The sequence below is a fragment of the Triplophysa dalaica genome, chromosome 19 (assembly GCF_015846415.1).
Source record: "Triplophysa dalaica isolate WHDGS20190420 chromosome 19, ASM1584641v1, whole genome shotgun sequence".
Lineage (NCBI taxonomy): Eukaryota > Metazoa > Chordata > Actinopteri > Cypriniformes > Nemacheilidae > Triplophysa > Triplophysa dalaica.
In genome coordinates, this window is record NC_079560.1 from 10,650,278 (window position 1) to 10,670,601 (window position 20,324).

Below are 20,324 nucleotides of genomic sequence, written 5' to 3' on the forward strand. Positions count from 1 at the left end.
GCAAATACCTAATTGGCTTCATTTGTGTGGCTTGAATATGAAGCCATTCGCCCTAATTTTCCTAGCGAGTGTACAGTCCAATTTGTGAGCCTTGTTTATACCACCGTTTGAGAGAGGAGCTCTCAGTGCGATGAGTATAATGGAACTGTGATTGGAAAAGGTCACACCTCGCACGTTAATGCCACCACACGCGGGACGTACAGGAGACAAGTGCGAGTTATCGGCAAACGCTCTGTAAAAAGATGCCGTTGATAATTTTATCATATTTCTGTAACATCTCCGACGCTTCCGGTTTGCTGGTACCTGCATAATGTGGCTTTATGCCTCCCGATACATCAGAGCCGCCGAAGCAGATAAGTGTCTTCCAGGGCTGCATTATTTCCAGAGATCTTGAAGAGGACTTCATCAGCACATTTATTATCCTGAAGGGCACAGAAGCCGATCTGCCTTCTGCACCAGCCGAGTAAATCCAATCTCTCCGCCAATGTGATTTTATACTGTTATCATTAGATACGTTCTTACCTGATTAGTCACTGTCTGCTTTGGGCTGTACTGTCTCACTGCAAGAGGAATATGAACCATTTTTAGGAGCCGTGTTACCTGTGTCCAATCAATGACCTGTGCAGCTCCAGGACAAGGAAACGGGACACAGGGTCATCAATTACTCATCCCGCTCACAATCACAATGACCTTCTCCCATCCTTTATTGCATCTATTTGCCTTCTCATTGGAACCTATAAGCCTATTGGTCCGTTCTGAATCTGATCTCTCATAACAAGGTCAAACACAATCACTTCCTCTTTTTGATTGTGTTTGGATTATATTTGCATTGTTTGTAGGTAGTCAATTACATTGGCTGAATGTGTTGTACAAGTTCTGATTAGTTCAGAACATAAATCAGAGAAACACTTGAGCATACCTGCCACTACATGAACCCTTGTTCTCTTGGATTGTGTCAACATTAAAGAGAGAGAAAGGCATTTAGCTGCCAGGCAGATTTTTGTATGGTGGCTGACATTATAATGTACATGACTTACGACAACAGTAATTGATGAGTCATTGCAAACGGATTTCAAAGGGTCCGCTTGTGCTTGAACATTTTAAGGGCTTGTAAAAATGTGTATTAGAGCAAAAGTATCACTGTGAAGATGTTATCGAGATTCTTTTAATGCACATAATTCTAAGTATTTTTTAATAATGACTCCGCTTTAGGGAAAAATGAGAAGTCAACGTCATTTCATTATTCATCGGATTTATTATACAAACTTTTTTAGTAGGTGAATCAGCCGCCATCATGTTGATGTTACTGTGGTGATCACAATTGTGCCAAAGTAGCTCGGTTATGGCCGCCCACTCCCATGAAGCAAAGCATGACACCATTGAGTCCACAGGATCAAATGTTCTATAGGCATGAGACAGTTTTTGAACGGACTGCCTAGAAAGCAAAGACGATCTAGGTGGAACTCTTCCATAGCTTGTAGGCTGAGCAACCTTCATTGAGATACATATGAATGCCTTCTTTCTCAAAATACTTCTTATGTCACAATACTTCTTATTGGTGTTTTTCAATGGTTCTTGGCTCATCCCTAGCTGGTTTTAGAGGGGTTCAGGCTTCATCTCAGCTAAGCCAGATGAGCAACACATAGACAAGCAGGTAGTCAATAACAATCTACACTTTAAGTAAAATATTTTAATTGCCTTTAATGTCATGATGCTCTGGCTCCTGGTACACATTGAACTTGTTCTATATGTAGAACATAAACAGTGTTTGATTCTCAAATGAGTGATGAGCACATTGACAAGGGAACATATCGGCTTCAATTAATTTGAACCAATCTGACGGCAACATTTGGTAGGCACTGCATGATTACTGCACATCTGCTGCAGACTGTAATAATTTATTCATTTAAGGTCAGACTTAACACACACCCGCACATAGGCTGAGTCGGTTGTGATTTATTGGGGAACCAGGGGACGCTTGTGGTGAAAAGAGATCATTTTAGAAAGAGCAGCTGACTCATTTGCATTCAGTCCATCACAGTGAGACGAGCCACGTGAGAGTCAAATGACAGCACTAAGAAGGCTGTCTGCTCACCTTTGGTCACCCACAGCAACGACAACCTTTTTTTATTGCAGTCACATGCAGTAAAGTCACACAGTACGTGACACATGGGATTTAAATGAGAAACCTCTCGACAGGGAAGAATATGGTGATTATGGTGAACCTTTTGTTCAGGATTCAGGTTGAATACAGTATATGCCATGGACCATGAAAAGAATCTTGCCACCTGTAGTTATTATTAATAACACATACTTAGAAACTAATGTATAGTATAGTGCAATGTAAGTCGCTTTGGATAAAAGCCTATGCATAAATGTAAATGAATTAATCCCTCATGAAATGGAATATATTAATTATGTGTATGTAATATAAAAAGGTACTATTCATAAAGAAACATTTTAATTGTATTCCATTGTTACTCTGGGATCACTAAAATGCCTTAAGAAAATAACGCAATATATATATCATTTGAAGACCATGTCGTTCGGGTTCAGCAACAACTGTAAGGTAATTAATGAGGAAATGTCGCCCCCGCGTGTTCAATCTTAACAACTGCAGTGCAAAACTAAATAAAAGTCTCTTAAATTCATCTCAGTATTTTCTCAAGGCCACATATAATATTGACGCGTATGTATTTATTCACACTCGTATTTAATTGCACTGAAATGTAATGACCTTTTCCTGAACACCCCTCTTTTGTTTCAAATAATTTGCAATAATTTGCAAAGCAACTTGGGAGCCGTCCAAGGCTGCTGACGTCACTTCCTAGCAAGGACTAAGATTCAGCAGGACGGATTAGTACACTCATATTGCAGGTAATTCAAACATTTGGTTTATTTATATTATATAAGAGATGTTTTTATATCAAGCATAATTTTGTGCCCTGCGTCTGGCCGTATTGCTCATGCAGATTTTGGTAAAAAAAAATTATTGATCATTGTAGCATAGCATGTTATGATCTAAATCAGCATACGTTAGTAGACTAACTTACGTCTGTCCATTAAGCTTTAAAAGTAAGGACACTCAAAAAGCATTTTAGCTGATTCTGTTTATAAGCGGTATACCATTATATTTAAATGTTATTTAAATTAAAGGGTAACGTGTACTTACGTGTGGAGGTAATGCGCATGTGCGGAAGTAATCACTTCCGTCGCTTCCAATCTTAATTTTGTTTTATTCAAAGAAAATGTTTAATTTCTGTTTGTTGAGATGATTTTTTTTCGCCTACAGACATGAGGCTGTGTTTGGTGTTAGCTGTCACACTAATGTCCGTCCTCATGGCAGTCGTGCATGGGGTGGATAAGAAAAAACTACAGATAGGAATCAAGAAACGAGTGGACAACTGTCCTATTAAATCCCGAAAGGGAGACGTGCTGAACATGCACTACACTGTAAGTATCCGGCTGTTCTGATACAAGTATTAAACACTGTCCAAACATATGAGCTTATTAACTTCCTGATACAACTTGAAGGGAAAACTGGAGGATGGGACAGAATTTGACAGCAGCATCCCGAGGAATCAGCCCTTCACCTTCACACTTGGCACTGGGCAGGTTATCAAGGGATGGGACCAGGGTTTATTGGGGTGAGCAGTGTCATATTTAATAAATTATTTCTTACATTTCAGGCAGGATTAAGGATTTAAGAAGAAGAACCTAATTAGGGAGATGATACTGTGCGTTTGAGTTCAACCCGTGTTATCTCAATCCTACTCCCTTTCTCTCTCCATCCATTTTGTTCTCTGGTTCCTAGGCTGTCTTTAATTATACAAAAAAACTCAGAAATATAGAACATGTTATGTTTTAATTTACAGAATGTGTGAGGGTGAGAAGAGGAAGCTGGTTATACCTTCTGAACTTGGTGAGTATACAGTGCAATTTATAAGAATCACATTGCAGTCACATTCTATTGTAATGGGCTAGTTGCACGAGATGGTGCCGGCGAGATTTTGCGACACCAGAGTTGGCAGACTAATTTCCGGTCGTATAACACTATCGAATTGTTTTGGTTTAAGATGATCTGTCATATCGCTGATATATTAATTCTTCTTAATCTAAAAAAAGACCCGTATTTGCCGGCCCAAAATCGTCCAATACAGTGTTATATGACTCGAAATTAGTCTGCAGACCTTGGCGTCCCAAAAGCTCAAGGTGCCATTTTGTGTGACTAGTGAATAGAGTTTCACTATCATTCCATTATTGTCAAAATATTTTTTAAGTAGTTTTTTAGACCGTATCTTCATCAAAGAACTGTTTATGAACTACAGGATATGGTGACAGAGGAGCACCACCTAAAATTCCAGGTAAAATGTGATGCACATTGCACAATCACAGTTAATTGACCCAAAGATGAAAATTCTTGTCTTCTCACCCTCAAGTTGTTCCAAATCTGTATACATTTCTTTGTTCTGATGAACACAAAATAAGATATTTTTAAGAATGTAGAAAAGCAAACAGTTCTGGGGCACTTTTGACTACCATTGTAATTTTTCCAACCATGGTATTTATACAGATTTGGAAAAACTTAAGAGTAAATGATGAATTGTTACTTTAATATTTTTCACATAATGGAGATTTACTAGTAACGTGTTTTTCCATTAGGTGGCGCCACACTCATCTTTGAAGTCGAGCTGTTGACTATCGAGAGAAGATCTGACCTATAGTGAGCGATTTGAGACATGTGAGCACTTAAAATCGGTGTGTTTGCAATAAGATCAAACCACTGTGGCTGCACTCTACATTGCTGTAACGTGTCTATGAAACCTGCATAGCAATTTGGGGTTTACAAGAAAATGTTCACTCAGGCATCAGAGGCAAAAAAGAAAATCAGTAACTCTCTTCATTTATAAATTTCAATGATTTCACTTTAAAGAAAAAAGCAACACACTGTTTTATAGACATGTATGTAGCACCATTCTTTATTTGAGAGCCTTACTACACATATTTGGTTGTGAGAGTGCACACGGTACAGTTTTGCCATTCCAACAAGTTCTGATCAGCAAGAGACGCATTTCTCAATCACGTTCACTTGAAATTAAATAAACGTTTTATTTACAAAAGATATTTGGGCTTTGACATTGATTTAGCGCTTCACGTTCTTCAGGCTTCATCCATGTAACAAATTGGCAAATTCACTCAATTGGTTTAGCTACTCTTCATAAAACCAGCTTCATTTTTGTTTCCTCAGTCAAATGATTCTTAAAAGCAGTAGTACCCACACAGACCTGTCATTGTTTTTCCTATAAATGGTAGATTAAAAATGGCTTACAAAACACAGTTCAGATTTATCACCCCCCTCCCTCTTCCCAATTCACATCAACATGTTCTAAAATCTCACATACCCGTCACATCTAAAACAAATGCCTTCTGGCCTCAAAACTTTGAAATTCGCCCTTATCGAAAGACATCGGAAGTGAGAGACTGACATAAAAAGAAAAATCAGTTTTGCTCTAGTTTTCTACTTGACTACAGACACATCAAGTCAAGTGGCTCTGAAGGAAGTGTATAAGTGAACAGTCTAACCGTAACATCAACCATTTCCACAACATTCGAATCCTTTCCCTAAATCACCACGGACGTTTTAAGCTAAAGAGACACTACCACACTCTTTACATGTAATATATGCTGAGACAGTACTAAGACAAAGTAAAACAGTTGGGGTTATCAACCTGCAGCTGACATTGGCTTGGCTGGACTCCTATCGATAAGCTCTGTTTGACAGACACTGTTGTATAGTGGTTGGGTCTGCATGTCTGCATTTCTCCTCTGGGTTTGGAGTGACAGGATTGTTTTGTGGTGGTGGGAGGGGAGCTGGTGTGACCTCATGGCGTCAGCTCACCTTTCTTCTGGGGAGTGCTGAATTTCTGCATGCCGCGAACTTTCTCCAGCAGCGCCACCACAAAATCCTGCGGGGGTCATTCATTCAGTAATTCCGATAAAAAGATTTTTTGCACATTTCAGTCCTCCGCATTATGAAATGAAGCATAATTACAATGGAATGAGTAAATCGATAAATCGATGACTCCCGACTATAATGGAGCAAATTACCACTTCTATTAATATTGAAAACACACTTACATCATTAGGTTTGTAACAGTCGACCAGCAGCATCTGAGCGAGGAAAATGAAAAGGGTATTAATGTGCACTGCATCGCACGCTAATATGCTGTTTTCCAAACTTTATGTAGCCATCAAAGCAGATGGCTGATGTAAAACGCTGAAACATTTAGAAGAAATGTGCAGAGGCACAAATCTCCTGCTGATATCAATTCTTTAAAAATAGCTTGATAAATGTAAAACCAACTGCATATAAAAAGTCAGAGGGATTCTGGAAGGCAACGTGATGCAGAAACTGAGAAAGTCTAGTGGTAAGGAATGAATATTCTTAGGGGATTTAACAGGACTAAGTGAATTAGAGATATGATTAAACCTTCACTCGAATGGCTCTCTCGACATCGTTTGGCAGATCCAGCAGCTCGTCCACATCTATTTCCAGCTCGGGGACCTCATCCTCCTACAAAACACAGAACAACCGATAAGAGAGAGAGAAATGACAGGAGGTGTGAACAATGGGCAAAGAATATAAACAATTCACAAGCTAAAGAACAATGGTCAGATTATAAAGTAGGCCACTTTATACAATGCAGACAAGCATTTTTTTGTGAAATTAAAATGTCAAACACAGTCAAGCTTTTTAAAAAGGGGTTGAGCTCAACTATTATTCGCACAAATAAACATAAGAAATAAAGGAACATCTGCTTTTGTCTATGACATCCTCTTAGAACATCAGGATGGGCTTATCCTCAGCATCCATGTGGGACTCAAACTGTGTGTATGCTTGTGACAATAATAATCTTCATTCACTTCCTGCCAGCTTGCAAAGAGAACATTGTCATCTTTATTTTCAAAGACGGTCTGATATATTTTCAGCTCGATGGGACATTATACCTTCTGTCCCTACCAAATTTCCTCACATCTGAGTTTATGTCTTGGCTTATTGTTTCTAGTTAACTCTCACGATTCTTTTTGTCAAAGAGACATCCATTGTTTGCTTTTGCTGTTTTTCTGCAGGGTTATTAGGTCCCATCTGTGAGTTTATGGAGGAGAAAAATCTGCTGTGGGAGGAATTGTCTTTTTTTCAAAAAGTTTTGTTTGCGCTGACGTAGTCACAGAGAAAACAGGTCTGTTATAAAACTCTTTACGTTGACCCATATTGTTGAACAGCTCACCAAAGTTTGATCACTAAGACATTTTCACTTTCCCCGGTGCATTGGTTACTAATAACATGAAACTTAAAGGAGCTGTGTGTAATTTTTTGGACGATCTATTGACATAATTGCAATATAATATACATCACTGTCTGAAGAGGTGTATAAAGACCTACTTAATGAAGCGTTGTTTTTATTACCTTTGAATGAGCTACTTCTAGGGTCTCCTTACATGGACTTCGCCATGATGTTTCTGCAGTAGCCCTAAACGCACAAACTGCTCTACAGAGCGCGTTTCATAAATACGTTATCTCCTTCGGCAAAGAAGTGAAAACACGACCACATCTTAGTAATTTTTTCAGCCACCGTAGTGTAGTAAGGCAGGGGATATGGTGTGAGCCGTTGGTTGCTGTTCACAACCTAACCCCTAAATGGCGGTACATTTCATACACTGGTCCTTTAATCCACCTAAATTTAACATTTTCAGACTGATGTATTGTTTTACTGTATTAGAACTAGAGTATACATAAGTCATTTTTCCATGGCTGACTGTCTAGAATAATCGATTTTGTTTGGTTAATTGCATCGTTCAGATATTTTGTAATTGGCTGCTACTGAAACCATGTAATTGATTGTTGCCCTAGGCAACCAAATCCCCACATTTGTTCCTGCAGCTGTGGTGGTTGCATTTCATGTCCATTTATTTATTTGATGAGTAGCAGTGTTTTGGTTCATGCTGGCCTCGATCACCCTGTTGGGATTAGTTGTGCAGAAACGATCAGCTGAATGCAAATGATCCTTACCGTACTTATCTGTACTTTATAAGTAAAAAATCACTGAAAACATAGAAGATTTGTTGAAAATGTATTTAAAAGCTGCAATTCTTATCGTAAAACAAAAGGAGCTGTTATCAGAGTGAATGTTTTTCTGTGCTGTCTTGAGTAAAGCTGAAAATCATTTAAATTGTGTTATGTTGTTTGTCACTGTGCATTGTTATCCTCTAAGGCAGACAAGATTTGGCTTTAGTTTAGCTGAGGGCCATTGTGATTTAAGATCAACATCAACCTAATTGGTGAGCAAACATTGCAGTGACTACCAATATAACAAGCTCCGGTTCTCCTGTCCGGCCACATTAATATACTATAAACCTGGGGGATTTGGATGACGTTTCGCAGGTAGACTTGTGTGGTTTTATTATCGTATGCTAGGACGTCTCCTTAAACTCTGAAATCATCTATCAATGGGAATTCAAGAGAAGTCAGTAAGCTTTTAAAAAAATCCAACAGAATCACTCTACTCTGTCGCATATCAAAGAGACAAAGCACAGTGGATTCCCGTATTTGACTTGAGGATGAGGCCTACAGCCGGGTGAAATAGGCATTCAGAAAAATCTCATTTAAAAACTCATCACAATCTAGGTCAGATATATTAGCTCTGGAGGTTAGTCAAGCTCAAAGTTTTACATGTCTTAACAGATGACATCATCGCATTGGCCATGGGGGTGATTCCAGATCCCAGAGGGATGCAGAGACAAAAAAAATCATCTTAATGTCATTTATTATACGTGCAATAGAAATGTAAATCCTGAAAAAAATCGTATTTAGGAATATTTGTGTTGTTAATTTATGGATATATGTGTCTTTGTTCATACTGTGTGCATGCATGAGCCACTGCATCCCTAAAAAGATCTGTGTGACACTAACATATAATTCAAATCCACTATTTGATGAAACATGAATGGTTGCATGTCGCATAAGATACGAATTGGGTGTTAAACACTGTTTTACTTAATCCACCTGCTCAGCTTTGTTTTACGGCTTTGTCTTTACTTGTATCATGCCACGCCCTTCCATGTGCAAATGCATAACCATAAATCAACAACTATTAAAATAAATAAAGAAGGAATTATACAATGTTATGTGGCTGTGAACAACCATAGATTCGATATGGAATGGAAACTATGGCACAATATAGACAAGACAAAAGAGGAACACCGGTGCGCGAGCTGCGGGAAGAACGACCTGTCATTCCTCGCAACAAAGGATGTGACACGATCAAAGCAATGACAATGTTATATGTCCTACCTCACAGTCATACAGATTCATTAACTGGCTAACTATCCATTCTTCCAGATTCAGCCTCCTCCTTAATTCTTTCCTGTCATATTTCACGGTCACTCGCCCTTGCTTCTGTGGCACTTCTTCTTCGGTACCGGGAGGCGTTTGAAAGTAGACCCGGGGTTGAGGTGTCGTTTCCGGACTCGTTACCGCTGCCATTGTCCCTAATGAAAAAGCTGAGGTGGATTTAATGGCTTAATGAATTAGAGCATCAATGTAAAAGACAGAGCCGGCCACTATGCTCCGCCATGTGCACATCCATTGCATGTTGCAAAAAGTGCCGGCCCCTTTTCTTAAATGTAACAGACCTTTAGTTAGATAGCAAGTCCGCCGCGGTAGATCTGGATCAGACATACAATGACCTTAGAAGACAAAAGAATTCATTAGACACATTGTGTGGTTGTGGCTTTATCAAAGTCCATCTTCTCCAAATCTCCATCAATTGTCACAGGACCGCTTGTGGGCGCCTCCAAGTGTCCGCGCTGAAGTACCACCATGAACCCTTTCAACCTTTATACTAGCTTAACAATAGACGATAACAGTTTGACAATGGATACTGAATAATTTGGGGGTCATGTTGAATTAAATTAAAGATCAATATTACGTTTACAGAATAGACAATAAAATAATATTTGATTCGTTAGACCTCCCAGGCAACCCTCCTCTTTCCAGTTTGTGGACTATTCCATCCACATCAGATGTGTTCTGCATGTTCTCTCTTCCCTTCTGCCAACTGTCCCTTTAACTCTCTCCTCATTTTGTCGTGAAAATCAAGCATTATGTCATTTATTGAAGCCTAACTGGCTCATTACTCAAATGAATTACCATCCTTTCCGCATTATGTAAATGTGAATGAGTCCACAGAGATTGGACACTTCTCAGACGATTTCCATTAGTTCATTCTTTTATTTCGTATTTGATAGAGTTATTTTCATATTTGATAACCCTTTAACACCCACATTAAAAATATATAGTATTGTAAGGTACTGTATGTATATCATTGTAGTATATAGATTACAGTAATTATACTAGGCCTATAGCCGGTTCAATAATAACTATAATAAATTGTAAAACTGTAATACGTACTGTTGTATTATGCAGTATTTACGACAGGTGCAAAAACACTATCTAGAAATTTTACAACAATATTTAAGTTATGCTATAGTGTACTATAGGCCTATTATTTTTGTGTGTTTTATGGAAATCAACTATATTTATCTTCTAGTGAAACAACAAAATGTATCATGGCATATAGAACACATAGCTTAACAATGATATTTGCAGTTAAACTGTGGTAAAACAAATGATAATCGATCTGACAATTTTTTTACTGTTCTTTTACTATAATAAAACCAGGCGTTTTAAAAGATATAGGTTTATAGATATACGCTATACATTTATACCATAAACCCAGTGCAGTGAATTTCTCTGGTAAAACTATTAAAAATTACTTTGTATAACTTGTCAAATGTTCCAAAATTGGACTTTACAATCATCCCAAAACTCATCAGTGCCACACTAGAGGGCAGACTTGGATTGTTTTATTTCAGCGAAGCGTGCTGAATGAACCACATTGGTTTGCAAAAACCATTATGTAACATAGATCAAATCTTTTGTTATGAATTAGCTGTTCATTTTCTATATTTGTAAGTAAGACAGTGGGTTGACTTGAGGGATGTAACAAAAACAAATACGGTAATAATAAATACATGTCAAACTAGAAAATAAGGTGCAAAAACATTGTGATAACATGATTGTCAAGTGCAGATCGTTTAAAAGCATGCAATAGATGCACGTTAACCACTCCAAGATCATTTTTTTTGGACGATGGCATACAAATTTATTGAATATTCCATTTATAAAGATCACTGTGGATCTAACCTCTCTGTGTTGATAGATTGAACAAATACAATAGTGAATCCTGCAATCTCTCACATACGCAGTATTCTGTGTCCTGTACAGCAGTTCTTGCTCTCTAAGATGCTCTGTTAATCAATTTTTACAATTCTTCTGATTTGCTGTTTGTGGTGTAGACCGGGTCTGAAATCCCAGCCGAAGAGACAGTTATCTTGCTTTTTAATGCACCGTGTAATTGGTTCAGTGGCCCCTGTGTGCCACACGCCAACTCTGGATTATGAGCTCTGGGTCCTGTGGGCCCTAATACACCCTCTCCTCCCCTCTTCACTTCACTGTCACAATAAAACCAATCAAAAGGCAAAACCCAGTGTTTGTACATATTGCTGTTTCCAAGCCATTTGAAATGTTAATAACCCTTAACGGTTATGTTTGCAATAAAAGTATCCACCGTTTGATTTGTATAGACACAGAGGCCACACAATAGAATATATAAGGATATGCCCCCTCCCACCCAACAAAGGATCCAACTGCAACAAGAAATGTTGCGTTTCCACTCACCATTGGCTCATTGGCTTCCAGGGCTGGATAACGTTCAAATTAAGCATTCAGTTCTCTGCAAAAACCTTCTCTATATTTACCCCCAGCATGAGCAGTTTGGCGGGTGGAGGGATTGTGGGAAATCTTCCAGTGCAATGTGCCATTCAGGTTTACTCTAGTGTCTCTCGAGTTTCCTCTTTTAGGATCTGACAAACATAGAGAGCTCCAAAACTAGACCGTTAAGGGTTCTCATGAACACTTACAAGCCCTCGAACAAGAATTGTATTTCATGGTTATACACAAAACATGAATTTTCAAAGAGACCAAGCGATATGGCAGAACAGCAACTGTGAATATCCTAATATTAGATCGCAAGAGAAGCGTTAAACAAGACTACAGTGTTGAGTGAATCATCCTCACCCCGAGGTGACACTATGTGATGAATAATTGGCTAAGATAGCATTATATGAAACAAGCCCACCCTTATCTCTTTCTCCTCCTACCTTGCTTTTACATATCTTCTTAATTTAAACCACTTCACCCTCTATTTTGTTTTATTACATGAGCAGATTGAAAGGGAGCATTGTAATTAGAAACTGTGAACAGAGGTAACGGTGTTATGTTTATATTATTAGAATGAATAGTATTTCTTAAACCGGCGAGGCACAGTGGAATATGGTGTTTGCTAAATTGAGGAAATTGTTCATCTGATGGGTAGATGTCAAGGTCTCTGACCGTAAGCAAATGCTTAATTTGAACATGTTTACAAATGAGAAGTAATGTCTGCAATACGCTCTCGATGAACAGCTGATTCAAAAGAGGAATGGAAGTTGTAGTTCAGTCATTATCCAAAGGATTTTTTTGTTACTTGTTGCATAGTTGCACCAAGGCTAACAATGCCACCAAATATGAAGTCCAACAGGCATCCTCTGAATGTGAGGTATGCAACACGATGGGACAAAAATTGGTCAAAGTGGAAGTAATTTCCGAGATCTAAAGCGCAATGCGTGCTAACCTCAGCTTGAGCACCGTCTCTCACCAGGGCCGCTGTGATTGATGACACTAAATTGCCACTGTAATGTTTGTTAGTGCAGCTGTGTCTTTTCTCATCTCCCCAGTGGTGTGAAAATGGAGCTGTGGAGTACTGAGAAAGTGTCTGCCTAAGACATGTTTCTGATTCCTGATCAATCATTATATTTCATAAAGAAAACCTGTAAGAATAGGTTTTTAGAACAGACTCAAAAGGTGTAGTGTAACATTGAAGTGTCCTTTTCTGAAGTGGAGTATAAAAGCACATATCAATCAATATATAAAGAAAAATCTTTAGCATGAAAGTATATCAGATTTTATTGTTCTTGTGAGAGTTTGAAATGGAATGCCTTGGGAATCAGATCTGAGATGGGCGGATAAAGAAAATAAAACTCCTATTTGACAGTCAAAGCATGCTAAAAGGTGCAAATGAGGTCGGAGGATCTTTGGTGCATTGTTATGAGGGAAATATGCTCCACTTCCAATGCATTATTGAACACTGACCTTTGCATTTGCTGCTATTTCTGGTTTCCAATAAAGATCAAGGTTTTCATTTTATTGTATTTTCTTAAACATCCCTTAAATCTCTCTCTGTTATATCATGGAGAAGACAGACATAAAAAAGCAGGTATTTAAATATATTCATTTAAATCACGTTTGACCTTAAAAGATTTTTTAGGGTTAATTTGTTATGCTGTTTTTTAACGTTTTGCTGTTTAAATGGGACAGGGTGTATTAGATCTTCTGATGCCTATAATGAAACATGAATAAAATGGCATTGAGGAATTCTGGAATATGGGAATATGTATACAGTATGGTCTGACAGATTATGAAAATATAAAAACATACGTCATTAAAACATCATAACAGTCGGTTGGGTTAAAAACATGTGCAATTATTATTTGTGCTGGCATAGATGCTGGTCAAAATGTTTCTTCAATGCAAGTCCTACGCAGTAATGAATGAGAGCATGCTGTATTGATTTCACATCTCATATTCTTACTACAGTATTAAACATTTGCGTAGGTGTTAAGTAGCTCATCAAATTAACAGGCTTTTTTAAAACAGTGTCTTTGTCCCCCTGTTCTCCCTCTGAGATTTTTTGTTCTAATTTTGTTCTGTTCTTGTTATTTAAAATGTTCACTCCAGAGCATTTCCTCTCACGTCTTCCTTTTCCTTTCTCTTCTCTAATGACTGTTTTGTACAACTGCACTCTTCATCGGCCAGCAGGGGGATGGGACTAAGTCAGGAGCCATCTGTCAAACATTCTGGAGAAGGCAAAGACTTGGGATATAAATAATCAACTGTCACCATTCAAGCATAGATTTTGTTTCATTAAAATGGGTCATATCATGGGAAATCATTTTAAGTCAACATACTGTAACTTGAGAACTTGTTAAAACTTAGCTGCAAAAACAACTTGTTCTGAAGAATAGGTACTTCTGCAGCTTTGTGACACCAGATAATGAATTAATGAACATCCACATCCAGTTCAGATCCAGTCAAGGTGAGGTAGATAAGACAGATGCTATTGTTCAGAAATAGGACAAACTACATAAAATGTTGTGATAAAGTTTGAAAACCCTCTGAATCATTCAGATCTTTCAATAAGTAAGAAGTTGAAGCTTATTTCCAAGTTTTTGTGATTGAAGCAAGGATTGTTTTGTAATTTAGTGTGAGTTTTCACAGACAGGATACTTGGGAAATAAGTATCCCAAAATATTCCTAGATTTCACTTGATTTCCACATTATATATTAGCAGAATAAAATTATTAAATTCAATATGAATGTCAAAAATCAATGAGGAAACAATTGACAGCTAGAATTTTTTGTCTTGCTTGCGAAAATACAAAACCTTTTAAATCAAGAACACTGTAAGTCTGTTGTTAATATACAATTCCAACTTTAATGTACTTATTAATAAATGAAATGAAAACAATACGAACAGAAATTCATTCTCCATCTTTTGGCAAAAAGCTCCCATTTACAATATTTAATGAGTTCAAATAAAATCACACCCTTTCACGCACACACTTCTAAATATAACATTAAGAGAACCTAAATGACTTTCTTGTTGTGTTTAGTGCTCTATGCAGCACCTATTTTTACCCAAAATATACATTTTTCCCAATACAGAACATATCGACAAGAAGACAATAACAGTATCAAGTAACTATGTAAAGAACACTTGGCTTAAAAAAACGAGTCGTTTTTAAAACAGCAATTTTATCAAAGCAATACATACAAAACCCAAGCACAATTTCTTTCTTTTGTAAATACCTCAATGTTATGATTTTAGAGAAATCAAATAGTAGAGGACAAACGCACGCACATAGAAAAGACATGCTTTAAGATTGTATCACGAGAGCACTTGTGACAGACCGAGACTCTCACATGACACACAAACACCCTGACATTCAGGAAAGAAACAAGCATGCTGAGATGCACTGTGAATATCTGATAAGAACTTTTCTTTTTTATTTGTTTATTTGAGGGAGTTGGGGAGGTAAGAAACCTTTACGCTGCTTTGTGCTTCCTCAATGTCGACTATTACAAAAGATGCTGATTCATAATAAAAAGCATTCCAGTGGTACATTAATGGAGAGAACATGGTGCATTTTATATTAGCTGTTTAGGTGGGACAAAATTGCTTGTGCTTACGATTTGCTTCACTGTGCACCTATTTAAAGGCATAGTTCGCAGAAAATTATAATTCTATCATTATTGACTTGAAAATTCTGTTGTTTTTATTCGCTGTGGAACACAGTAAAATCATTGCGCAGCTCTTTTCACACAACAATGCTTCATAGTGGCTTTCCAAATAGGACAAATACACAATTGAAGCAACCTAAAATATATTATATTTATATATATATAGTCAAGTCTTCTGAAGCCATACAATAGCTTTTCGTGAATAACGGATTGAAGCACCTCGTGGAAGCTTGTGCCTATATCCCAACTTCTAGTGTCACTGAGGTGGTACCCTTAAAGGAAAAGTTCACCTCAAAATCAAAATTTTGTTATATTTTACTCACCCACATGATGTTCAACATGTTTTAAGACCTCATGGGGTCTTAATTGGCCATGGGGCGATCGGTGCACAAACGGAATGAGCATGCATACAAAGTGCTCTCGTGATTGCGCACCATAGACTGACAAGACAGAGGAGAATATATCAACTAAAGATCGTCAATTACAAAAAATCTATGAGCAGATGGACCAATTTAACAATGTATATAACCTATATACTATAACTATAACCTTTCCTTAAGGTTTCCTTTTGGTACTTCTATAGGCACAAAACATAAAATGTCTTGTATCTTTTTGGGTACAGAATTGTACCATAAAGACCTATCGTGTGCTTTTAAATTTTGAGGAAACAAAACATTTATCTGCACCGTAAGATACAAAATAGGTCCAATAAGTCGAAAGGGCCAAAAACCAACATATTAAGTACATCATGAATGCATTTTTTGTTCCTCACACAAACTAACTTTATCCTTCTGGTTTTAAAAGACTTTAAAACAAACATTTCAGTCATTCTGACTATTTTTATATATTGGCTCCTTTTTAGAGCTTGACAACCACGGATTACTTAACAGTAGTCCAAACTTTAACAACTTTGTAATGAGTCCTTAAAAAAAGCACATGGGTTCTGAATGACATGAGTAATTACATAGTTTCATTTTGGGGTGAACTGTTCTTTAAAAAATGGAAGTGGATACGGTCACTGTGTGTTTCTACTCTTATTTGATCATAAATCACAGTTAGATAACACTATGCTTTAGGCCATAAGCCCACAAGGGATGCTCCTTCCCAGTCTCCGTTAACTATCAGATTTTTATAGTGGGTGTACAGGTCTCATACGGTACTTTCCTTTATCGTTTGTGGTTATCCACTGGCTTTTGTACATTAAATTGAGATTACCATAACCCCCTCTGCTGTTGTTACATTTTTGAAATACTCCATTAGTCTGATGCAACATTACCAAGTGTCATAATCCTGCTATATTTGACCTTAGGGAGATCAATCAACAAAACAACATCAGCTCTTATTCATTTTCCTATTCAAAACTCCTAGGGCAACTTACATTTCCGCTTACTCTCTAATAAGGGACTGTCCCTTATTTAGGGTGCAACTTCAAGTTCAATAACCCTGTGTGATCGGTTTAAAAAGAGAAAGGAAAGTGACCTTATGAAGTAATTACAAACCGGCAGCCCTCTTCCACACCCACCCGAGTGCAATGACATAACGACAGAAAGACAATGACTCTTTGAAACGTCGCCTAGCAACAAGAAGCACTAAAAATACCTTGCTCCTTGCTTTTTTAAATCTGGTATCATTGAAAAGTCAGAATGTATAAATACAAGCACGCTAATAAAAATGTACATCTGGTCCACCCACTTTCACGTCACGCTGGATCTGGTGATGTGATCTGGAGGAAGTGAGTGGAACACTTCTATAGATGGCAGACTGTGGATTTGTTGAAACCATATATTTTATCACTCATTAAAATGTAGGGCTGTAAAACCCAGTCGCTTCTGAACCAATGGACACATTTCCCTCTGCAATTTCTTGCATCTTAAGTGGCGCATTACGCCATTGGCGTCATTACACTCGCCAACGGGTAATGGAACTCGGAGTTCCTCTTATCATTTTTAACATGCTCTTTTGGACAGGCTCTTTAAAAGTTACATGTCATCCGGGACCCATAAGTGTAAACAACACCCAAGTGTCCCACAGCTATAACTGAGTGTTTCGTGTAACGTGTCCCAGGATGGACCAAGCACAGATGGCTGATAGCTGGGACACGCTTGTAAACAATTATGAAATATCTGCAAACTGAAACCCGTAACAACTGTATCGCTTTACAAAGAAGAGCGAAGGAAAGAAAGAACTTGGGCTAACTTGGCTAGTTTAATTCCTGGCTGACTGAAAATGGACTAAAGCTCATGAATTAAGTACCATATGGAGGAAGCTGATTAGAAAGGTACCCTGAACTGAAATCCAATACATTAGGTATGCGGGTAAATGCAAATTAGTTAGCCGTGATCCGAAATAATCACCTGAATAAATATATACAGCTCTGGATTAATGCGATAAAATTGAGGGCCTCACATTTCAAATGTAAATTGCAATAACAAGACATTTACAAATCCCACCATAATTTTTTTATGTTAGACATGTGAAAACATGGCCTGTAAAACAGTGTAAACCCAATGACAGACTTAGTTTATGGCCTAATGACATTGTTGATATCAAGGCACCCTTGTTGCGTTCGCACACGACCACATGACTCAATGATGCCCAGCCTCTTAGATATTAGCATTTACATTTACACAGTGCGGAACATGGCTTTGTACGACAGCACGATTTAAGACTCTATCAGAGCAACGGCATTAGAAGTGATGTACCACACGGAAGCTGCAGTCAATTGTAGAAACATGGAAGAGGAAGAAAGCTCCAGAAACTCACAGGACTGGACAGAAAATGAATCTGTAACGTCACAGAGTTCACTGTGCTTGAGTACGATACGTTTTCATACATTAGGACTCATCGGTCAAATCGATTAATCGCCATTCATTGATTAAAAAAGTTTGTGTTTATATAATATGCGTGTGTGGAGTTTATATTGTATACACATAATTATATCATAATCTGTTTGAATACTTGATTCTGAAGGTGTTTATTAAAACCTTGGCAAATGACCATGGTATAAGCGCTATAATGCACGACTAGCCTTATATTAAAGTATTTTAATGCACTTCGCAGAGGCAACCGCAGACGTTCTTGGGCTCCACATCATGCATTAAAATTCTAATACACGGCTAGACGTGGATTATCCCTTACATATGCACGGCACACAACTTTTATAAACACCAACTTTGATTGGTGGAATCGATTATTCGCAATTAATCGATTGGTTAGGACACATTCATATGCACAAGACTTTGAACACAGAAAACACTCATTCGACACTCATTTGTTAAATCTCTCATCACCCACATACAGTCCATAAAATTTCCCCATGTAATACATAGTTGATAGTAATAAATATAAATAAATATCACACGAATAAACACCGATACTTGGTTGTTATGACACAGTCATCTTTAAACTACTTCTTTTGGTCTCCATTCAACTTCTATCACTAAGGTTGTGCCATGCAAAATACGCATCTCTCTCATTTACATCAACTAAAAACATCATAAAAGTTCATCTCGCTTTTCTCTCTACGATATTTCTCTTCACAGATATTTGATTTCAGTAGTATGGTAAAAAAAAATCTTCAAAGATCTACAACACAAGCACTTGACATTAAAAAAAGATTAGAATGAAAGAGGGTGTGGTTTAGGATGTGTTGAGATCAGGATCACAGCTGGGACAGGGGTGTGGCACGTGTCATTTTGTGGGCGGGGCTGTTGCGGGGGTTCAGTCTCCCTGGACAATTTAGGTTAAAATTACATTTTTGAAATATGAATGCCATTAGAGAGGTAAAAAGATCTATAGGGAGCTGAAAGTAACAGGCAACAGAAGAGCTATGAGAATGATCATGTCTCCGGGGAAAGTGGAGGTGAGCAGCAAGCCCAAATATCTGCAATGGGAATGAGTCTATTGAAAGGGCCCGGGAGAAGTGATACGGGGGTTTCTGAAAGAATCTCAAAGTGAGGCTAAAGGACCGTCCTTGAAAAAAAACGAGCGCTGAAGCGGGAAAAATGTTGAGGGGGCTCTCTGGAGAGTATTTTGGATAAGTGCTGCTGTGTCTCAATATCCAGGTGCTGACAGACACCGTGTGAGATAGAACATCTATAAAGAGAAGCTGCGTACCAAACCACAGATTCTCCATCATCCTCCACTGACGCCCGACTATTCCGTGTTGGTGACAGGATGCAAGTTCAGTTTGTACCACGACAATTATCAGTAAGAACAAATGTAAACACTTATTTAAGACTTCTCATATACACGACTGCAGGAAGAATGATCAGGGGGTTATACAGCGAGAAGTACATTTCCCTTTCTCGTTGTTAGAAGCCAGGCACATGGCAATATGCCTCCAGAGAGGACAGCAGGATGTAGATGAGCCAGAACGTGAGGAACAGAAACACAGTGAGCAGCTTGGCGGTTCGCGGGCCACCCAGCTCGCCCCCGGAAACGTTGGGCCGACGGCGGTAAAGAAGAATGGCGACGGACAACAGTGCCATGATTGTGAAGAGGGTGACGGAAAAAGCAAGGGAGCCCGGCGGGACCTTGAACTGTTTTCCTTGACTCTGCCAGTACACGGCGGCGATGGTCCATGCCACTCCGATTCCAAGGAAGACGTTCACTGCGTTACTACCGGTCACGTTTCCAATGGACGCATCCGCGTATTGGTCCTGGATGGCTGCCACTTTACTGGCAAAGGTGTCTGTGGATAGAAAGAGAGGAAGGGGGTGAAAAGAGAAATGGTGAGAGTTGGAAGAGTCCCAGAGATTTTTTTATCGCTCACAGGTTGCTCTTTAATAGCTCAAGAGAATTT

At 38.3% G+C, this 20,324-nt stretch overlaps 3 protein-coding genes across 5 annotated transcripts in view; 1 reads left to right on the top strand and 2 right to left on the bottom strand.

Moving 5' to 3' along the window:
* The first annotated feature begins 2,757 nt into the window (after positions 1-2,757).
* On the top strand, positions 2,758-5,122 carry fkbp2 (FKBP prolyl isomerase 2). Its single transcript, XM_056731998.1, has 6 exons — positions 2,758-2,877; positions 3,293-3,453; positions 3,535-3,647; positions 3,876-3,922; positions 4,329-4,364; positions 4,663-5,122. The coding sequence occupies exons 2-6, from the start codon at positions 3,295-3,297 to the stop codon at positions 4,722-4,724; spliced, it is 417 nt and encodes a 138-aa protein (XP_056587976.1). The 5' UTR covers positions 2,758-2,877; positions 3,293-3,294; the 3' UTR covers positions 4,725-5,122.
* On the bottom strand, positions 4,951-10,067 carry ppp1r14ba (protein phosphatase 1, regulatory (inhibitor) subunit 14Ba). 2 transcript variants are annotated; one of them, XM_056731996.1, is made up of 5 exons: positions 9,694-10,067; positions 9,353-9,549; positions 6,491-6,574; positions 6,139-6,171; positions 4,951-5,966 (listed from the first exon to the last, which is right to left on the bottom strand). In XM_056731996.1, the coding sequence occupies exons 1-5, from the start codon at positions 9,737-9,739 to the stop codon at positions 5,883-5,885; spliced, it is 444 nt and encodes a 147-aa protein (XP_056587974.1). In that variant the 5' UTR covers positions 9,740-10,067; the 3' UTR covers positions 4,951-5,882. The 2 variants fall into 2 exon arrangements, with proteins under 2 accessions (XP_056587974.1, XP_056587975.1); XM_056731997.1 differs by lacking the exon at positions 9,694-10,067 and having other exon boundaries at positions 9,353-9,686.
* A 4,633-nt stretch (positions 10,068-14,700) lies between these two features.
* slc8a4a (solute carrier family 8 member 4a) overlaps positions 14,701-20,324 on the bottom strand; it is a 46,042-nt gene continuing 40,418 nt past the window's right edge. For both annotated transcript variants that reach the window (XM_056731516.1, XM_056731517.1), the window contains one exon: positions 14,701-20,213. In XM_056731516.1, the coding sequence (XP_056587494.1) occupies positions 19,834-20,213 (380 nt within the window). In that variant the 3' untranslated portion in view covers positions 14,701-19,833. The remainder of the gene's footprint in view (positions 20,214-20,324) is intronic.